Here is an 18,573-nt window from a genome sequence, read left to right as displayed (position 1 = left end):
CGCGTCGGCTGCCCCAAGAGTCTCTGCCCCAGAATGAGCCTGGCCACCTACCCGCGTCCCCGCCCCAGCCGCCGCCGGAGAAAAAGCGAGCGCCCGCAGGCTCTACTCACCGCCTCCCGAGGATGGCTCCGTCCCGGTCCACGCGTCTGGACGCTGGCGGCGGCGCGGCCCCGCGGGTCCGAGGGCGGTCCGGGGCCCCCGCGCGCCGCGCCCGCGCCCGCGCCCGCCGCCGCCGCCGCCGTTCTAGGCTTGCGTGCGCGCGTGCCGACCGGGCCCGCGACCCGCACTGGGGTCGCCGCCGTGGCTCAGCGCCCGGCGGGCTGGCCCGGAGCAGGCGGCGAACGGATGCGTCGAGCCTGGCCCGGTGGGCGCCTGGCTTCGGAGACGCGCGCATCCGCGCGCGCCCGTCCCGCGCCTGCAGAGAGGGTCCCCGCCGCCGCGCCACCGCCACGGCCGCACAGCCCGCGCGGGCGGCGGCCGGCCGGGAGCCTCCTTAGCGGAGCCCCATGATGTCAGCCGGCCGGGAGCGGCGGCCGCGCAGCGGTGGGGATGGGGCCGCGGCCGCCGCGCCGCCGCCTGCACGCCCCTCGCCCTCGGACGGCGGCGCCCACCCCAGCCCCGGCTCGCGTGCCCCGTCGCCCGGCAGCCCCGCCGCCGCCGCGCCGCCGCCGCCGCCGCCGCCGCCCCCGGCCCAGCCTCCCCCGAGCCTGTGGCTGGAGCTCGGGCCCGCCTGCATGAGGGCGCAGCAATGCCCCAGCGAGTCGAGCGGGCAGACGAGCGGCGGCGACCCCGGCACTAGCAGCAGCAGCAGCGCCGGGCTGTCCCCGGGCTCCGACTCGGACAGCAGCGGCGTGGTGTGCGGGGGCCGCGGCGGCAGCGGGGGCATGCGCGGCGCCCTGTCCCGCTCCTGGAGCCTGGAGAGCCTGCGCTCGGCCACCGCCGGTAAGGGCGCCGCCGCCCTCCGCGCCGCCTTTGCCCCGTGCGCGCGGTCTGTCCCCTTGCGCTCCTTCGCTTCCCCTGCCTTCGGCACCGTCTTTCCTCTTCCTCCCTCGCTTTTCTATTTCTCATTTCCACCGCCCGGCCCCTTCCTCCCCATTGCTTCACCTTTATGTTTTTCCTGGCTTTCTTCTGATCCCACTACGCGCCCCAGTCCCATCCACCCCCTGCCACCTGCCCATTCTTTGGTCCATTTCTAACCGGTGGCCACCTGTTACGGCCTGGGGGCCACGCGCATCCTCAGCTGGAACACTGAATGTGTAAGGTGAGACTAGAATTTGGTCCTTGGGTGCGCTCTCTCTCCCGGCCCTTAACTGCTTGTTGGTGACCTATGGCACTTGTCTGGCAAAGCGGGGGAGAGGGGGAGAGAGAGCCCACTGGTTGAGGGTGGTCAGGTGCGCCACCTGGCTGTGAGGGTGCCAGGTCCCGTCCCAGAGTCTGAGGCTTCCAGACCAAAGCAGGCTTCTCCCAGGGCCTCTGGAGCCAGAGTGCTGTTCCCCAGGACCGGCTGGCTCTGGTGTCTCCTGGGACCCTGTGGTCCTGTAGTGCGCCCCTGCCCACCTGGAGTGCCGGATTCTGGCTACTGAGAGGAGGACTTTGGCCCTACGTGTGAGCGGAGCAAGGAAGTCCGGGGCAAATTTATGAATGATGATCAGATACCCTCAGTTCCTTGCTGCCCCGGGCTCACTCTCTATCTCTGACTTCACACCGCACAAGCCTCCTCTCGAGCCTGGAAACCGGGGAGGGAGCACATCCCTGGTGCTTCTTGGTGAGGCTCAGGGGACTGCCTCTGAAGGCTTCAGCACCTCCACCCCTCGCCCTGCAGGTGTGGGGCCACAGCATCAAGGCAGAGAGGAGCTGAGGGCCATGCAGCCTGCAGGGTGCGCCCCTCCCCTGGAGCGAGCCTGGGCCCTGCTGGGGAGGAGCAGAGATCACAGGGCCTCTGGCAGGGTTCTGAGAGCATCCAGAGAGACAGATCGGGGTTTGGCCTTCTCTGCTGCAGTCAGTGAGTTGGGAAGAGGGAAGTGTCTGTGCGGAGCACTCCCTGACTCCCAAAGCAAGTGCATGGAACTCGGGGAAGCTGAATACCCCCGCCATCGGTGTCTCTGCCAACTGAAAAGTTTATCATGGTTCTGCACCTGAGTCCTCATCCCAATTCCCTCCTCCCCGGTGCTCAAAGAGAACCCCTTTTGGAGATAGGTAATACCCTAGGTGGGACTTGAAGCAAAGTGACAAAGGACCCCTTTCCCCTCTCTCTGCCCTAGCGGCTTTCCTTCCTCCTCTGCGGAAGCTGCTCCCGCCTCAGCACTTGCAGATCCGGCCCAGGAGGCTCAGGAGGGAACCCCAGTCCTGGAGAGTCCCCCTTCTTTCTTCCTTCTATCCCAGGGTACATGCACCGGTGAGACAGGTGGAGGTGGCAGAGAGCTGGGTGTTTTAGATAACCCTGCTATCCAGGGAACTCCCCCAGCTTAGCTCAAGGGCACTGAGGCAGCCCCAGGTGAGTTTCAGAGAAAACGGCCACGTTTGTGTAAAGGCCTGGTGGGGGTGAGGCGAGAGCACAGGTAAAAGCTGAGCGCCGCCCCCCCCCCCCCAAGGCTGCCTCTGGACGACCCTGTAGCTGCCTCTGCAGTGGCTTTGAAAAGCAACGTGATGTAGCAGTGATGCAAGACCCAGAAGTGAATACCATGCCCCACACAGGACACTGGACCCCTGAGCAAGGCTCCATGTGCCTGGGCTGTACTCTGGCTTGGGAGTGCTGGCTACAACCATCCACTGAGCACTGGGGAAGGCATTTTAAATCGCGAGCTCCTCGCTGTCCCCACTCCTGCCCCTCCAGCCACTACTTCCTACCATGATTGAGCATGCGTCAGCAGTGATCGGTCCCCAGCATGTAAGATACTGCTGTGTGTGTGCTGTAGAGCCATGTGAACCTGTGAAGCTGTGCATCCTTCCCCACTGGATTCCTGCCCAGAATTAAGCCTGGTGTCTTCCAGCACCCAGAGTAGGCAGTGCGTCAACTCTTCTACAGTGGTGCTAGCTGTTAGCCACCCTGGGGAGGAATTTTGAAAACAGGCACTGGACAGAATTCTCTTTGAATCTGTGGTTCGGATGAGGACATCTCTTTGGAAAAGGCTGCTGGGGGGAGGACTTAGTAGGGAAAGGAAAGGAAAAAATTTTGATGCATTTTTCATAGTCCGAGAACAACGCTCTCTGCTACTGTAGAGAGGAAGTAGACTCAGAGAGGTATAGTAACTCACCCAAGGCTGCCCAGCAAGCTCTGTGTAAACAGAGCTTCAGGCCTGGATCTGTGACTGATGGGATCTCTTGCTGGATTTGGAGTAGGGAGCCGTACCAGTCCAGTGAGGCAAGGTCATGTGCTGTTTTGGTTGGTATGAGGCTGGAGCTCTGGATCCACACTCTCACTATTGGTACCAACAGCCATGGCTTTGTCCTGGATGGCAGCTTCCCTGTTTGCAAAAACAAATTAAGATCAAAGTTCTGATGTCTTTTCTAATCAACGGTACAATTATCCGATGCTGGGACAGGTATTGAGTTGGGCTGGGTCCTTCCTAAAGTTAGCACTGTGGCCTCTCGTACCTCTGTTGAACTCTACTCTATGGCTCCATGACAAAGCCTGTGTGTTTCGTTGAGCTTGTTTCTTTTTGCAGAAAAATTCAGAATTCCCAGGCAGGCATTTCTCTCAAAATTCACTGTCGTGGTGGGGCCCATTGTTAAACATTTTTGGAGTTTCCAGCAAAAAGAGAGGCTGGTACTCAGGAATGGGGCCGCAGCTTGCCGAAAGGGCAGAACGTCAGACAGGGAATCCAGCAGAAGCTACAGATTCTGAATTGCAAATTAAATGTCCAGCGCTGGCATTTTCCACTGACGTGTCATCCATTCTGCTGTGGAGGAGACTTTTCTGGAAGGCAGAATCTGGACATGAAATGTGGTTGACAGGGTAGAATGCCCATGGCCCTTCTTTCTGCCCCAGCATCCACACGTCCCCCTAAGCACTGGCACCTCTGGAGCCCTGGGCTGTTATCATGTTGCTATGACTTCGCTATGGCTTTTTAAATTCCCACTGTCTGTGTGGGTGTCATCTGACAAGCTTAGTTCTCAGTTTGGGTTCCTAAGGTTGACAGCTTTCACCACAGGTCAGTGTCATCTGGTATCTTCTAGGGAGACGATCCACGGCACCTCCACATTCCTCAGCAATCCTCGGAAGCATAGGTCTGGCTCAAGTGGGTATCCAACAGACATTTAATACCTGTTGTGTTCAAGGCACAGTCCCAGGCAACAGACGTGGAAGATGAATCTCGCATGACTCTTGCCCTTAAAGAAATCACAGCACATGGCAATGAGTGTTTAGCCTTGTGGTGAGAGACATCCACAGCTGCGGTGGAGTGCCTGGATTCCATTCCTGGCTCTGGCTCCAGCTTTCTGCTAACGCAGCCCCTAGGAGGCTGTGGTGATAGCTAAAGTAATTGGATTCCTGCCACCCGTGTGGGAGACCTGGATTGAGTTCCTGGCTCCTGGCTCCTGGCTCCTGGCTCCTGGCTCCAGTCCCAGTCCAGCCCTGGCTGTTGCAGACATCTGGGGAATGACTCAGCAGATGGGAGCTCTCTGGCTCTCTGTCTGTCTCTGTCACTCTCTATCTCTCTGCCTTGTGAATAAAATGAATTTTTTGAGAAGCAGACGAGTCTCCCCATGATACATGATGGAGGTAAATTTAGTGGGGTGATGTGTGAAGGGTGCCAAAGCCGCCCTCAGCCAGGGATTTGCTAGAAGGACTCAGAACTCAAAACTGGTGGCTTATTACAGTGACAGGATCCAGATTCAAAGCAACAAAGGTAAAAGGTACATGGGGCAGGGTCCAGGAGCAGCTTAGGCACGAGCCCAAGTGTCCCCTCCCACGGAATCACATGGACTACACTTGATTTCCCCAACCATGCTACATAGGTGAAGCTTGCCAACCAGAGAGCTTCCCCAAATCTGGTGTCCATTATTTTTAGCTGAGGGTCAGTTATGCAGGCAGGCAGTGCCCGTAAGACTGACTCTTCTTACTCAGTCTCTGCCACCCCCTCCCCGCAGAGGTCATGCCCATACAGAGTGGCTCAAGGTCCCCATCATAAACCACATTGTTAGCAGCAACCATCTGGCACGGCCAAGGCCCCAAGTGTGCAAAAGCACTCTTATCAAGCAGGATATTCCAGAGTGATCTGCCAGGACTTAGTCCAGGGCCAGTTCTTTTTTTTTAACTTTTTTATTTTATTATTTGAAAGAGTTACACAGAGAGAGGAGAGGCAGAGAGAGAGAGATCTTGCATCTGCTGGTTCACAACCCAGTTGTGAGCCACAATGGCTCGAGCTGCGCCAGGAGCCAGGAGCTTCTTCCGGGTCTTCCACTCGAATGCAGTGGCCCAAGCACTTGGGCCATCTTCTACAACTTTCCCAGGCCATAGGCCATAGCAGAGAACGGGATCGGAAATGAAGCAGTCAGGACTCAAACTGGCCCCCATATGGGATGCCAGCACTGCAGGCGGTGGCTTTACCCTCTATGCCACAGTGCCAGCCCCCAGTGCCAGTTCTTTCTTTAGGGCGTGTAGGGTGTGAACATCTCCCCCAGACTTTACTGCATGGATGAGGAAGCTCAGAATAGGGGAAGGGGCAGGGAAACCTTCTCAAGAAGGTATTGCTTGAGGCTTAACACCTGCAAGTTGACTGTGGTAAGCAATAGGAAGAGACACACGTGAACAAAGGCAAAGGAAATGTGAAGGAAGGAGGTGTGGGTTCACTGCACACCTGTGCCAAGCACGGCAGGGTCTCTCAGTGTGCAGCCATTACAGACAGGGCGGAATGACGAGCATAGCAACAAGTGAGGCCGCAGACAGGAAGACCAGGCTGTGGTTCCAAACTAAGAAATACGGGCTCACCCTGATACTCAGAGCCGCAGAAAGTTTGAGGCCACAAGTGTGTGTGGCCATATAGGCTCACTTGCTCTTCTTTCTTTGTTTTTCTGTATTTTGGAAAGTCTTGCAATGCGCATCTCTTTGGGGAGAGTTCTGAGAGTTTTCATGTGAATGCAGTCATTTAACCACCCCGTCATCACACTGCGGGAGACATTTCCCCACTCCGGGAAATGAATGCTGCCCCTTTGTAGTCAACTCCTCCCCCACCTCTGGTCCTTTGCTAGTCTGTTCTTCATCCCTATGGATTTTCCTCTTCCAGAATGTCATAGAAATAGCATCATAGCATGTGGTATCTTTTGGGTCTGACTTCTTGTATCTATGCATTTAAGGTTCACCCATGTTGTTGCATTTATCAATGGGTTTTTCCTGTTGTAGTTGCTTTGTTGATCCATTCACTAGTTGTGGAATATGTGGATTGGTACCAGTTTTCTTGCTGTTACAGATTAAGCTGCTGTGAACACTGGTGTATGGGTCTTTGTATGAATATAAGCTTTCATTTCCTTTGAGTGCATTGCCTGGTCTTATGGTAAGGGCAGGTTTAGAAGAAATTGCCAAGCTCATTTTTCTTTCTTTTTTTTTAAAAAAGATTTATTTATTTATTTGAAAGGCAGAATTACAGAGAGGCAGAGTGAGAGAAAGAAAGGTCTTCCATCTGCTGGTTCACTCCCCAAATGGCTGCAACAGCCTGAGCTGGGCCAATCTGAATCCAGGAGCCAGGAGCTTTTTCCGGGTCTCCCATGTGGGTGCAAGGGCCCAAGGACCTGGCCGTCTTCTACTGTTTTCCCAGGCCATAGCAGAGAGCTGGATCGGAAGTGGAGCAACTGAGACTGGAACCGGCACCCAGATAGGATGCCGGCATTGCAGATGGCAGCTTTACCTGCTATGTCATAGCACCGGCCCCTCATTATTCTTTTTTAAGGTTTATTTATTTATTTATTTATTTGAGAGGCAGATTTACAGAAAGAGAGAGGAGAGACAGAGAGAGAGAGTCTTCCATCTACTGATTCACTCCCCAAATGGCCACAACGGCTGGAGCTGTATAGATCTGAATCCAGGAGTCATGAGCTTCTTCCAGGTCTCCCAGGGCCCAAGTGCTTGGGCCCTCTTCCACTGCTTCCCCAGGCACATTAGCAGGGAGCCAGATTGGAAGTGGAGCATCTGGGACACATGCCGATGCCCATATGGGATGCTGGCACTGCAGGCAGAGGTTTAACCCACTACGCCACAGCACCAACCCCTGTCATTAGTCTTAAAGGACATAGTTTTGGTATCATATCTATGAGATCTTTAGCCTGAAGTCACTGAGAGTTTCTCCTATGTTTTCTTCTAGAACTTCTGTAGTTTTACATTCTGTACTTAGATGTATGATCTATTTTGAGTTTATAGAGATTGGGATAAGGGTCAAGGTCCATTTTCCTGAATATTCATACCTAGCTTCCCTATCCTTTCTTCATGGATTGCCTTTGTATGTTTGTCAAAACTAACGATCTGTATGTGCACGAGTCAAATTCTGTTCTCTGCTCTGTTCCATGTTTCTTTAGGTAGGTGTGTCTTCCAATTTTGTTGTCCCTTTTCAATATTGTTTTAGTTATATCCTCTTTTGTGGTCTTTCCACATACATTTTGCAATCAGCTTGTCAGTATCCACGAAATATCCTCCTGCCATTTTGACATGGATTGTGATCAGTTTTTGGAGAATTTGAGTCTTGACAGCACGAAGTCCCCCATTTTGTAAACATCACACTCCAGAGGTGTGAAAGGGAAGACGAGAACTCCCCAGCCAGTCTTACCTGTAGTACCCATAGATTTGGGTGACGTCCTGGCTCCTCAAAGTTTCTAAAATTCCTAGACCTGCCAGAAAGTGACTTCCCTCTCTAATATATGAGGCTGGGGGCTGTATGAGCCAGAAACCAGACCAGTTTTTCCAAGAGGGCTTTGGCCACATTGCCTCTATAAAGTCCACCAGAGCTCCTGACATCTGGCTGGTGATAATTTAATTAAACAAGCATCATTCTCAAATTTGACATTTCAGACAAGTCCTTGGTAGCATAACCACTGTTTCTTATAGATGTCCTGTTAACAGAGAGGACAGATTCTTTCTGAACTCAAATAATCATATCTCCATGAAGATAAGACTACTCAATAGGAATCAATAAATTCTGGAGGGATGAGGAGGGAGAAAAATAGATACTTGACAAAGGTTTCATTTTAGTTTGCAAAAGCATAGTCTACTGAATGGCTGTGAGTTAGAAGTAACTTAGAAGAAAAAGAGGTTTCAGAAAATAGAACATGAAACTCTCAATGGTTGCAAGTAAAAGCTGCACTAATCCCTCCTTAAGTCCTTTGGCTCTATGGTCTTCTTTATCTGTGTGCTCCATGTCTGCAGCCTACGAAGGTCAAAGATATTTGGGGGAAAAAATTGCATCTCTCCTACACATGTATGGACATTTTCCTTGTCATTGCTCTCTAAATAATGCAGTATAATGATATACAGCATCTCTATTGCATTAGGCAGTCAAAGTATAGAGGAGGATTACGTAGGTTGCATGCACGTACTATGCCATTTCTACAAGTGGCTTGAGCATCGCTGGGTTTTGTCGTCCTCAGGGGGTCCTGGAACCCATCCCTGCAGACGCTGAGGGACATTGTAATCATTAATCCTTACTTTGCTCTATCTAGAATCCATAGTCTAGTAAACCCATCTGCTTCTCAACTAAAGTTCTGGAAAGCCTGACCCAGTCTGCTACTGTGGTCTTGCCGTTGTTTATGCAATGCCATTAGAAGCCCAAAAGTAGCTGGCATGGTCCTTTTCAGAGGACACTGAGACAGCCTTCTTTGTTGAAAACAAAGCGTTCAGGCCAGTAGCTGAAGCATCGGAACAAAGCATAACACTCTTTGTAAACTATTAGTAAATAGCATAAACTGGCTGGGACTAACTTATTACTGTTAATTTTCACGAGTGAAAGATCTGTTTTTGTTATTCTCATAGCAAGAGCAGTGCAATGGACAAGGAAGTTTGATTGTTTCTGACTTAACATGGAAGTTTTGGACATCATCAATTATAAACCTGATAACCCCATCTTTAAGAAGACAGCTAACATTAATTTAGAAAAAAAAAAATGGATGAGTAGAATCTTTGCAGAGAAAAAAACCCTGCAGATATAACATGTAATAATCCTGGCAAAACTGTGCCATAAATATACCAAGCATATGGGTAGTCTTAAGATAATATAAAAACTCAATCAAAAGTGCCTGTAAGAGATTCAGGGCAGCCAGAGCAGAACCAGGAGAAGCTTGCTACGCCCATTCCTGAACCTTTCACATGAAGCTTTCCCCATAGAGGCTCATGGGAAAGGCTAAACGTCTCTTCCGATTCCACAGCTCTGCTCCCCGTTGGCGTCACCAGCGGGAGCGTGTCACGTAGAATCATGAATGTCCAGGCCGGTGCCGCGGCTCACTAGGCTAATCCTCCGCCTTGCGGTGTCGGCACACCGGGTTCTAGTCCCGGTCGGGGCACCGGATTCTGTCCCGGTTGCCCCTTTTCCAGGCCAGCTCTCTGCTGTGGCCCGGGAGTGCAGTGGAGGATGGCCCAAGTGCTTGGGCCCTGCACCCCATGGGAGACCAGGAGAAGTACCTGGCTCCTGCCATCGGATCAGCGTGGTGCACACGCGGCCGCGGCAGCCATTGGAGGGTGAACCAACGGCAAAGGAAGACCTTTCTCTCTGTCTCTCTCTCTCACTGTCCACTCTGCCTGTCAAAAAAAAAAAAAAAAAAAAAAAAAAAAAGAATCATGAGTGTCCAGCACTTGCCTTTTCCACAAGGTAGAACAAATGTTCTATGATTTCCCCTGGGGCCCTCTGGGACATCTCAAAGTCAGTTTGAGGTGCAAGCGTTCTCATCTGATCTTGGAAAGACAAATTATCAGAAGTGGTCAGGAGGTTAGAAGACAGGTTAAGACAGGATCGTGAGTTACCAAGAACCGTACTTGGCTCCCTACTGAACCAAAGCAACAATGAAATATTTTTAAATAAACATGATCATAAAGAAATGTGGGCCTTCCCTAAGTTTGAAACTTTCATTTTCTTGAATAATCAAGGACATGACAAAGTCAACATGAGGCACAGGAAATGATTCTGATAACACACAGAATTTGTGCTATCTAGGCAGAATACACAGAGGGCAACTGATAACCTTTTACAATAACTTATTAAGAGCAGACCAATGATCCAAGAAAAATGTTTCTATTTTAACAGAGAAAATCAAATTCTTTCTTTTTTGCAGTGGGATGATGTTTGATACTAAAGCTCTTTTTTAAAATATTATTTAAAAACCCATAAAATCGTAGAGAATTTTGAGCATGACAGATAAAATTTCCTTTTGAGATATCTTCCACCATCTTCCACCACTTTCTTCTTACATCTCTTATGTACAGCTTCTCAAAGTAAAAAAATAAAATAGTCACAAGCAGATCCAACTATATGTAACCTCTCTGCAGCATGTAGAAGCAAAAAAGGATATATAAGTAATTATGTTTAATAATCAATGATTCATTATCTTATTTTGAAATGATCTAGCTATTCACCATCTATTAACTAACTCCAAGATTTTAAGTTTCCTGAAAGTCTTGGAATTATCTTTCCAATTTATTGTTAAGAGTTCATCAGGGCTGGCGCCACGGCTCAATAGGCTAACCCTCCACCTTGCGGCGCCGGCACACCGGGTTCTAGTCCCGGTAGGGTGCCGGATTCTGACCCGGTTGCCCCTCTTCCAGGCCAGCTCTCTGCTGTGGCCAGGGAGTGCAGTGGAGGATGGCCCAAGTGCTTGGGCCCTGCACCCCATGGGAGACCAGGATAAGCACCTGGCTCTTGCCATTGGATCAGCGTGGTGCGCCGGCCACAGCGTGCTGGCCGTGGTGGCCATTGGAGGGTGAACCAACGGCAAAGCAAGACCTTTCTCTGTCTCTCTCACTGTCCACTCTGCCTGTCAGAAACAAGCAAACAACAAAAACAAAAAAGAGTTAATCAGAATAATGACTCAAGTTGATCAACCATAGAGGTACATTTTTTCATAATCTTGAGCCTTTTAGAATGCTAGGTTATTCAATCATAAAACCTATGCAAGTTTAAGAGGAACATATCCAAGTAGAATAAAAACCTACACATATATTTAACACTTATAAATCAGAGAACATGTAGCTGTATTTATTAAACCAAATATTAAACTGCACTTGACAAAAGTATATCTAAATTATATGAACTTGAATACATAACACACTTATCTATAAGAATACCTCTTTTTCTCACATTGTAAGCATTTGAGAATCAAGTTCTTTAACTTCCATTAATCTTAGGAATATTCAGTTTATACAAGTACTGACTTATGTCTAAGGCAATCAGAACAGGGCTCCTTTAAGAGGTTTTATGTCAGATTTGGTAATGCTGTCTGGAGTTAGAAAATTATCACACACATACAATGAGAGGGAATGGCTTTTCTGAATTACAGACATAATAAACATACCATCATACAGAGAGAAAGCTTAAGCCTCCAATTACAAAACTTCATTTATTGGTCAAGGATAAATACAGAAATATGAAACTCACCAGCCTGAATAACCACCTCCCAGTGGGCATGAAATGCTTCATCAATGTGAGCTCAAGATAGACAAATAGAAAAGACCAACAAACCAGCTTCTCTGCCATCTTTCACTCAACAGAAACAAGATTGCTGTACACTAGTAATCTGATCACAGAGACCAGGCATGAAATCGGAAGAAGCCAGCCCCAGACTCAGCGGGGTACTCAACAGAAATCCAAATTGAATCTTCACTGTGCAACCAAATGGACACAAGTCTAGAGCAGGGGGCCAGGAGTAGGCTACACCATTGGTTCCTCTAGGCAGGAACATAACTGCTCCTCACCTAGGAGGAGGAAACAAGAAGGTGAGCCCAGCCCTGTGCAGGTCACAGCCCTGAAACTGCCAAAGACAAAATGCACTGGACAATTACTAACATGGTTTTATTCAGGCTGTTGCACTAGGGAGAATAGGGGCCCGCACTGTGGTGCAGCAGGTTAAGCTGCCATCTGCAGCGCCGGCATCCCATATGGGCAGCAGTTTGGGTCCTGGCTGCTCCACTTCCAATCCAATTCCCTGCTACTGTGCCTGGGAGAGCAGTGGAAGATGACCTAGGTGCTTGGGCCTCTGCAGCCATGTGGGAGACTTGGAAGAAGTTCCTGGCTCCTGGCTTCTGCCTGGCCCAGTCCTGGTCACTGTGGCCATTTGGAGTGTGAACCAGCAGATAGAAAATTCTCTCTCTCTCTCCCCCTCTCTTGCTGTAACTGAAAATAAATAAATAAATAAATATTTATTTGTTTTCTATTAATTAAAGTAAAATAAATCAATCTTTTTTAAAAAGAATATTCTCTCTATTTTTTAAAAGATTTATTTATTTATTTTGAAAGAGTTACACAGAGAGAGAAGGAAAGGCAGAGAGAGAGAGAGAGGTCTTCCATCTGCTGGTTCACTCCCCATTTGGCCGCAACAACTGGAGCTGCACTGATCTGAAGCCAGGAGCCAGGAGCTTCTTCTGGGTCTCCCACGCGAGTGCAGGGGCCCAAGGACCTGGGCCATCTTCTACTGCCCTCGCTATGCCACAGCAGAGAGCTGAATCAGAAGTGGAGCAGCTGGGACTTGAACCAGTGCCCATATGGGATGCCAGCACCACAGGCAGCAGCTTTACCTGCTACACCACAACTCCAGCCCCACAATTTCCTCTTTTATCTGTAGGTTATTTTAAAGTATGTTTATTTAGTTTCTAAATTTTGGAGATTTTTACCAAGACCTTTTATTGATTTCTAGTTTTGCTCAATCATGGTCAGAGAACATAGGTGAGTCACTTAAAAATGTGTTCAGCCTTATTTTATACACATAATATGGCCATTCTGTTGTGGTAATGGGGACCCCCAGCAGGGGTACGCCAGGCTTTTGCCTGCATGCACGACAGAATTCATGGAGGAAACATAGAGTTGTGCAGGAAAGCATGACTGATTGAAGGGCTGGTACACACTGAGACATGACTGTGGGCAACCTCACTTCCCCAGGAAGGAAAGGCTGCTGCCCCGACCAAAGTTGGGCTCATCCTTTTATAGGGTAGAAGGAGGTGCCCTAATTGAATATTCAGATGGGGTGGAGTTGGGTGGGGCTTGAGGACCATTGACTTCCATGGCCCCTTTTCTTGAGCAACCTTAGAAGTGTCATGACGTCTGGTACACATGGGGCTGGAGCACACACATGGTCATCTCCAGGAAGGTGTGCTGGCATCTTGTGCATGATGAGAAGTGAGGCTCAGGTGCGTGATGGGGAATGGGTGTGCTGAGCCTGCAGCCATGTTGGATCTGCACGGAAGGGGACCAGGTTTGGGGGGTTGTGTGGGGATGCATGGAACTGTGGCACAGATGTGACTGGCAGTCTCTCAGCTCCTCTTTGCTCACCAGCTACCTACCTGCCGACATCATTTCTAGGTTAGCGTTTTGTGCAAATTCTGTTTTAAAAGGTCTTTTCTATATAAGGAGACCAAGTAGGAATTCATCAAGAAATGAGCTGAGCTGGGGAGAGCAGGGCTGCCGGGTGTTGGAGTCATCTGTTAAGACAACAAACCAAAGCAAAAGCAGCAGCCAGACTCTCATCAGGTAAGCAAGAGGAGGAAGCCCAGGCTTCCCCACTGCTCTGCCTCTGGCCACGGAACAGGCCGAGTTGAAGAGCAGGTGTCTCAGCACAGATGGAATTGTCTCACTGAACGGGGCTCTGAACAGAAGGCACCTGCAGATTTATGGACCCAGGAGAGCCACAGGCTGGGAGCAGGGCCTGGGATGGACGTGGAGAAGCGCTGGTGCTGAATCAGAGCAGGGCCAAGTGTTTTCCTGGGTCTGTCTTGTGAAGTTTCAGCATTCGCACCCAAGGGAGGCCTTGGCTGGAGGTCCCAGATAAGGAGGCCTCTGAATGGCCGCAGCTGGGTATCACTCTGGTCAGGGGGCCCGAAGCCTTGGCTGCAGCCCCATGCGGAGACAGCAGTGCTCTGGCCTTCCTGATCACCGTGGTCAGGCCTGAAAGATCACAGGCTGGGTTTTGGCCTCGAGCCAGACTCCTGAGTCTGTTGTCATCATTCAAAGCAAGATGCAATTGTGGCCTTGAGCAAAAACGTGAACAAATGGGGAGAGGGAAGGCGACAGAAATAAAAGATGCTGTGGAGGTGGTGTTGTCACAACTTGATCAGCAAGCAGATTGGGGTCAGAGGTTGGGTTTCCTGGGAACAGGCTCAGACTTGGAAAGCAGAATCTTTGGGGATCAACACCCGCAAGGTGGGGAAGGGGGGGAGCAGCAGAAGGGAGGGGAGAAGCCCAGCCATGATGTGGACCCAGATTGACCTTGACCGACTTCCCAGGGCACTGAACAGCCAGAGTGGTCCTCCTGAGTTGTCTCAGCTGGGGCGAGAGGAGACAGCCTTATCTTTCCACATCAGTGTTCCATCCGGGGCAGGGACCAGGGCAAGGACATGAAGGGGCTGTCCCTGAAGGCTTTCTGTCATCAGCCAACAGCATCCGGGCTACAAGGCCTCCTGGAAGAGCTCACAAAGAGCAAAAGAGAGGCGTCTGTGACTCCAGGGGTCTGCCTTGGTGCCTGCATGATGAAGATGTGCCCGCCAAGGTGGGAGCCTGGATGCACAGGGCTAGGGGAGCACAGTGCTGAGGTCTGGACTGTGCTGACAGCTTGGGACGCGATCCACAGTCGGGGTTGGGGCCTCCTCTTCCAAGGGTACAAGGAACTAACTGTGCTTGTCATGTCATAAGTTTCTGTATCTCATGATGATGCTTTGGCATCTTGGGACCTGGAAGAGCCTGCATGTCCCAGGGCTGATTAGCTTGTTCTTAGAGACAGCAAACATTCCCCTGAGAGGCCACTCTTCAGATACAGGCGTACCCCCTTCCTCGGCAGGGCTCTCATCATGCTGAGGCCAGGTATCAGACAACCAGGTAGACAGCCTCCTGCACTGATGCGATTCCAAGAGCACTCTTGGCATCTGCTCACCCCATGTGGCCCGGCCTCTTCCGCAGAAACCAGAGCCAAGGCTCCTGCCCCTGCCTCCCCAACTCCCTGGTGCTGCCCTGTGTGGCCCTGGGTGGCAGTTGTACCTCCCATTCCTGGGAATCTGTGAGCTTTAGCTTCTTCCTTCATGACAGTCATTTCCATGTCTCTGTGTCTTATTGTACCGATGAAAGCAAATCCCAGGTGCATTTAAAAACACTCATTACCCTGGAGGAATTGCTCAGGGGATCTCGGCCTCTAGTCGTCTCTCTCTCTCTCCATCAGGGAAGAAGGGCCTTGCTGAGCAGGTGCAGATGAGGGGGAGGAAGTGCAAATGCCTTTTCATTGTGGCGTGTTCTGTTTCATTCTCACTGCGGTTCTACTGTATAGCTCAGAGAAAGGGGAGCTCCCAGAGACTGAGTAACTGCCCCATGGTGGCCCCGTCACACAGCGCGTTAATAGAGCAGGTAAGGACCAGCGTTTGTGGTTGCACTGGGTTAAGGCACCATCTACAATGCTGACATCCCATATGAATGGTAGCTAATGTCTCATCTGTTCCACTTCTCTGCTGATGCACCTGGGAAAGTAGCAGAAGATGGCCCAAGTGCTTGGGTCCCTGCCATCCACACAGGAGACCCTGCTGCAGTTCCTGGTTCCTAGCTTTGGCCTGGCCCAGCCCTGATCATTATTACTGCCATATGGGGATTGAACCAATGGGTGGAAAATCAATCACTCTCCCTTACCTTCTCTCTCTGTAACTCTGCATTTCAAATAAATCAACAGATTTTTTTTTTTTTAAAGCAGAGTAGCTTAGATTTGGCCTCAGGTCTGTCTGCCTTCCACATTTGTTCCATTACGTCTGCCTCTGATCTGAGGTTCCTGTCCAGGAACAAATGAGAAGATGGTGCAGAGAGAGGTTGTCCAAGGCAATGAGTGTGAAGGTGAACCTGGAGTCGCATTCTGGCGCATCCCAGCAGGTATGGCCGAGCAGCACATTAGTCTTAAGGGATGCTGCTGGCTTAGTCTGCTTTCTGTTGCCAATAACAACATACCACAGGCCAGGTGACTTATAAAGAAGGTCAAGGTCAAGGCCCTGCATTGGGTGATGTCTTCTTGCTGGCAAGATCCCCACGCAGCACAGGGCATCCTTTGGTGAGAGTTGGTAAGCATATGTAGGGATCTATCTTCTCTCTCTGTCTTTCTCTCTCTCTTTCTCCCTCCCTTCTTCCCTCCCTCCGTCTCTCTCTCTCTCTCTCTCTCTCTCTCTCTCTCTCTCTCTCTCTCTTTCTCTCTTCCTGTAAAGCCACCAGTGTTCACCCTCACAGCCTTATCTAACCCTGCAGTCAGGTTAGGTTCCCGCCCTCTCAGCTCCTCACACCAGGGATGAAATTTCAACACCTGGAGCCTCAAGGGACCCTCAGACCACTTGCAAAGCAGAGGCACTCCAGAAATTTCTTGGGAAAATGGCATCAGAAGATAAATTTCTTTATTTGGCCCAAGCTATTTTTTCAAGCGTGCATAGTTTTTTCATAATACGCCTTCTCCATGACCTTTTCGAAAACCTGATGAGTTCGGAGAATGCAGGTTAACCGTCTCGGTTATGTTTGCCTGCATTCAGGAGTCCTCAAAAGTCATTTGGCCTCAGAATCTGTGTGTGTGTTCATCTGATGGAACTGGTGGTTCTGAGAAAAGCACGTGGGAAGACTGAGCTAGCACCATAGTTTCCTGCCTGCACCTGCACCAGGCTGCTGCAAGGCCCTGCCTGGGCTCTGAGCTGGGGGAAGGGCCTAGGCTGGCTGGCAGGTAGGAGGGCTTAAAGGACCCTTCTGAATTACAGTCGCTGACGTCAGCCAGTGCTGGTGCCAGCCAATGAGCACCGTGAAGACAGATGCGGAACGCCGTATTCCAGAAAGTTCCAAAACTTAGACACCCCCCCCCAGGAATCCAAAAGCCCTACCTGAAAACCTGAAGAAAGAAAAGATGGGGACCGACCATCATTCGTCCACCGCTCCTGGACTTTTTGGGCTGCTGTGATCCCATACAACACTTGCTTTATGAAAAACAAAAGGGGGAATGTTAGTAAAATGGTGCTGTCTTATCCGTGGTGCCATTTACGCCCAGACACCATCTTAGGCTCTGGCCCCTGAGACCACCTTGCACATATGCTTCGGTCCTGAGCCCCATGGCCCAAACACAGGTGTCAGCTCCGCCCCCACCCTAATGGGATTTATCCTGCCCCCTGCGAAGGTATAATAGGACCTGTTTCTCCCACATGGGCTCTCCCTCCTGATTTCTCTCTCTCTTGCTCTATTGCCCTCTCCCCCAGGCCCATCGGGCTTCCCCCACCCAACAATAAACATTTCCCTTTAAAAAAAGAAAAGAAGACAAGATGGGATCCTTAGACTGGAGACAAGGGATGTAAAAGAGGCCTAGGCAAGAGCAGAGGTGTGCTAGGGGAAAAAAAAAAACAAAATACAGTCTGGCTTACTGAGAGCCCGAGAATCAGGCAGTAGTATGTGAGTGTGTGTACGTGTGTGTATGTGCATGTATGTGTGTAAGTATGTGTATATGTGTTTATGGTGTGTGCATGTGTACATATCCATATGTATATGTGTATATGTGTGCGTGTATGTATATGTGTATGGGTATATGTGTGTGCGTTTGTGTATGTGTATATATATGGTGTGTGTATGTGTATATATGCATGTATGTATGTGTATGTGTGTGTGTTTATATATGTGTGTAAGTGGATGTGTGTATACATGTGTGGTGTGTGTATATGTATATGTGTGTGCATATATGTGTGCATGTATATATATGTGTGTATGTGTATATGTGTGTATGTGTATATATGTGTGTGTGTGTGTATATATGTGTATGTATGTGTATATGTGTGCATTTGTACATGTGTGTATGTGTATATATGTGTGTATGTATATATGTGTGGTGTGTATATGTATATGTGTGTACATGTATGTATGTGTATGACATGTGTATGTATGTGTATATATGTGTGTATTTGTGTATGTGTGTGTATATATGTGTGTATTTGTGTATGTGTGTGTATATATGTGTCGCTCCCCCTCTTCGTGGAGGAACGACACAAGACCCTGCGCTGTTCTTTCGTGTCTGCTCGGCCCTCCCCGGGTTTGCTGCTGGTTCTTCCCGGGTTGGCTACTATCCCTTCCACCTCCGTGGAAGGGCAGTTCCCCCTGGCCGCATTCCCCACTTCCGCAGGGGAGCGGCACACCGCCGGCCGGCTCGTCTCGGGGGCTGCACAGGTTCCCTTAGATGTTCCCCATAGATGTTCCTGGTGCATGCCGTCTCTCTCCTCCTTTATAGTCCTCCTCCGCCAATCCCAACTCGGCTGCCCACACGCCGAGTACGCTGCTCTCCTCCAATCAGGAGCAAGTCCTACAGTTTATCAGTTGAACTGGAGGCAGCTGTGCAGAAGCTGTTTTCTCCTCTCCCAGCGCCATATTGTAGGAGAGCAGATGCATAGAATAAGTCTTAATTCCAGTAACTTAGTCT

General features: G+C 50.3%; 2 protein-coding genes across 3 annotated transcripts in view; one reads left to right on the top strand and one right to left on the bottom strand.

Moving 5' to 3' along the window:
• LOC149127482 (uncharacterized) overlaps positions 1-394 on the bottom strand; it is a 38,133-nt gene extending 37,739 nt beyond the window's left edge. The window contains exon 1 of the mRNA XM_089328364.1: positions 111-394. Coding sequence (XP_089184490.1) covers positions 111-394 — 284 coding nt within the window. The remainder of the gene's footprint in view (positions 1-110) is intronic.
• ARHGEF4 (Rho guanine nucleotide exchange factor 4) overlaps positions 1-18,573 on the top strand; it is a 215,650-nt gene that overhangs the window by 142,395 nt on the left and 54,682 nt on the right. The window contains exon 1 of one of the 2 annotated variants that reach the window (XM_051848763.3): positions 351-942. The exons of the other annotated variant lie outside the window; for it this stretch is intronic. Coding sequence (XP_051704723.3) covers positions 507-942 — 436 coding nt within the window. The 5' untranslated portion in view covers positions 351-506. Of the gene's footprint in view, positions 1-350; positions 943-18,573 lie in introns of those variants that run through there. 2 annotated transcript variants of the gene reach the window in all.

Source organism: Oryctolagus cuniculus, chromosome 3, assembly GCF_051225735.1.
Source record: "Oryctolagus cuniculus isolate XC-2025 breed Fujian yellow rabbit chromosome 3, ASM5122573v1, whole genome shotgun sequence".
Lineage (NCBI taxonomy): Eukaryota > Metazoa > Chordata > Mammalia > Lagomorpha > Leporidae > Oryctolagus > Oryctolagus cuniculus.
Note: the sequence above shows the minus strand (reverse complement) of the source record. Positions and strands in the feature narration are given on the sequence as shown.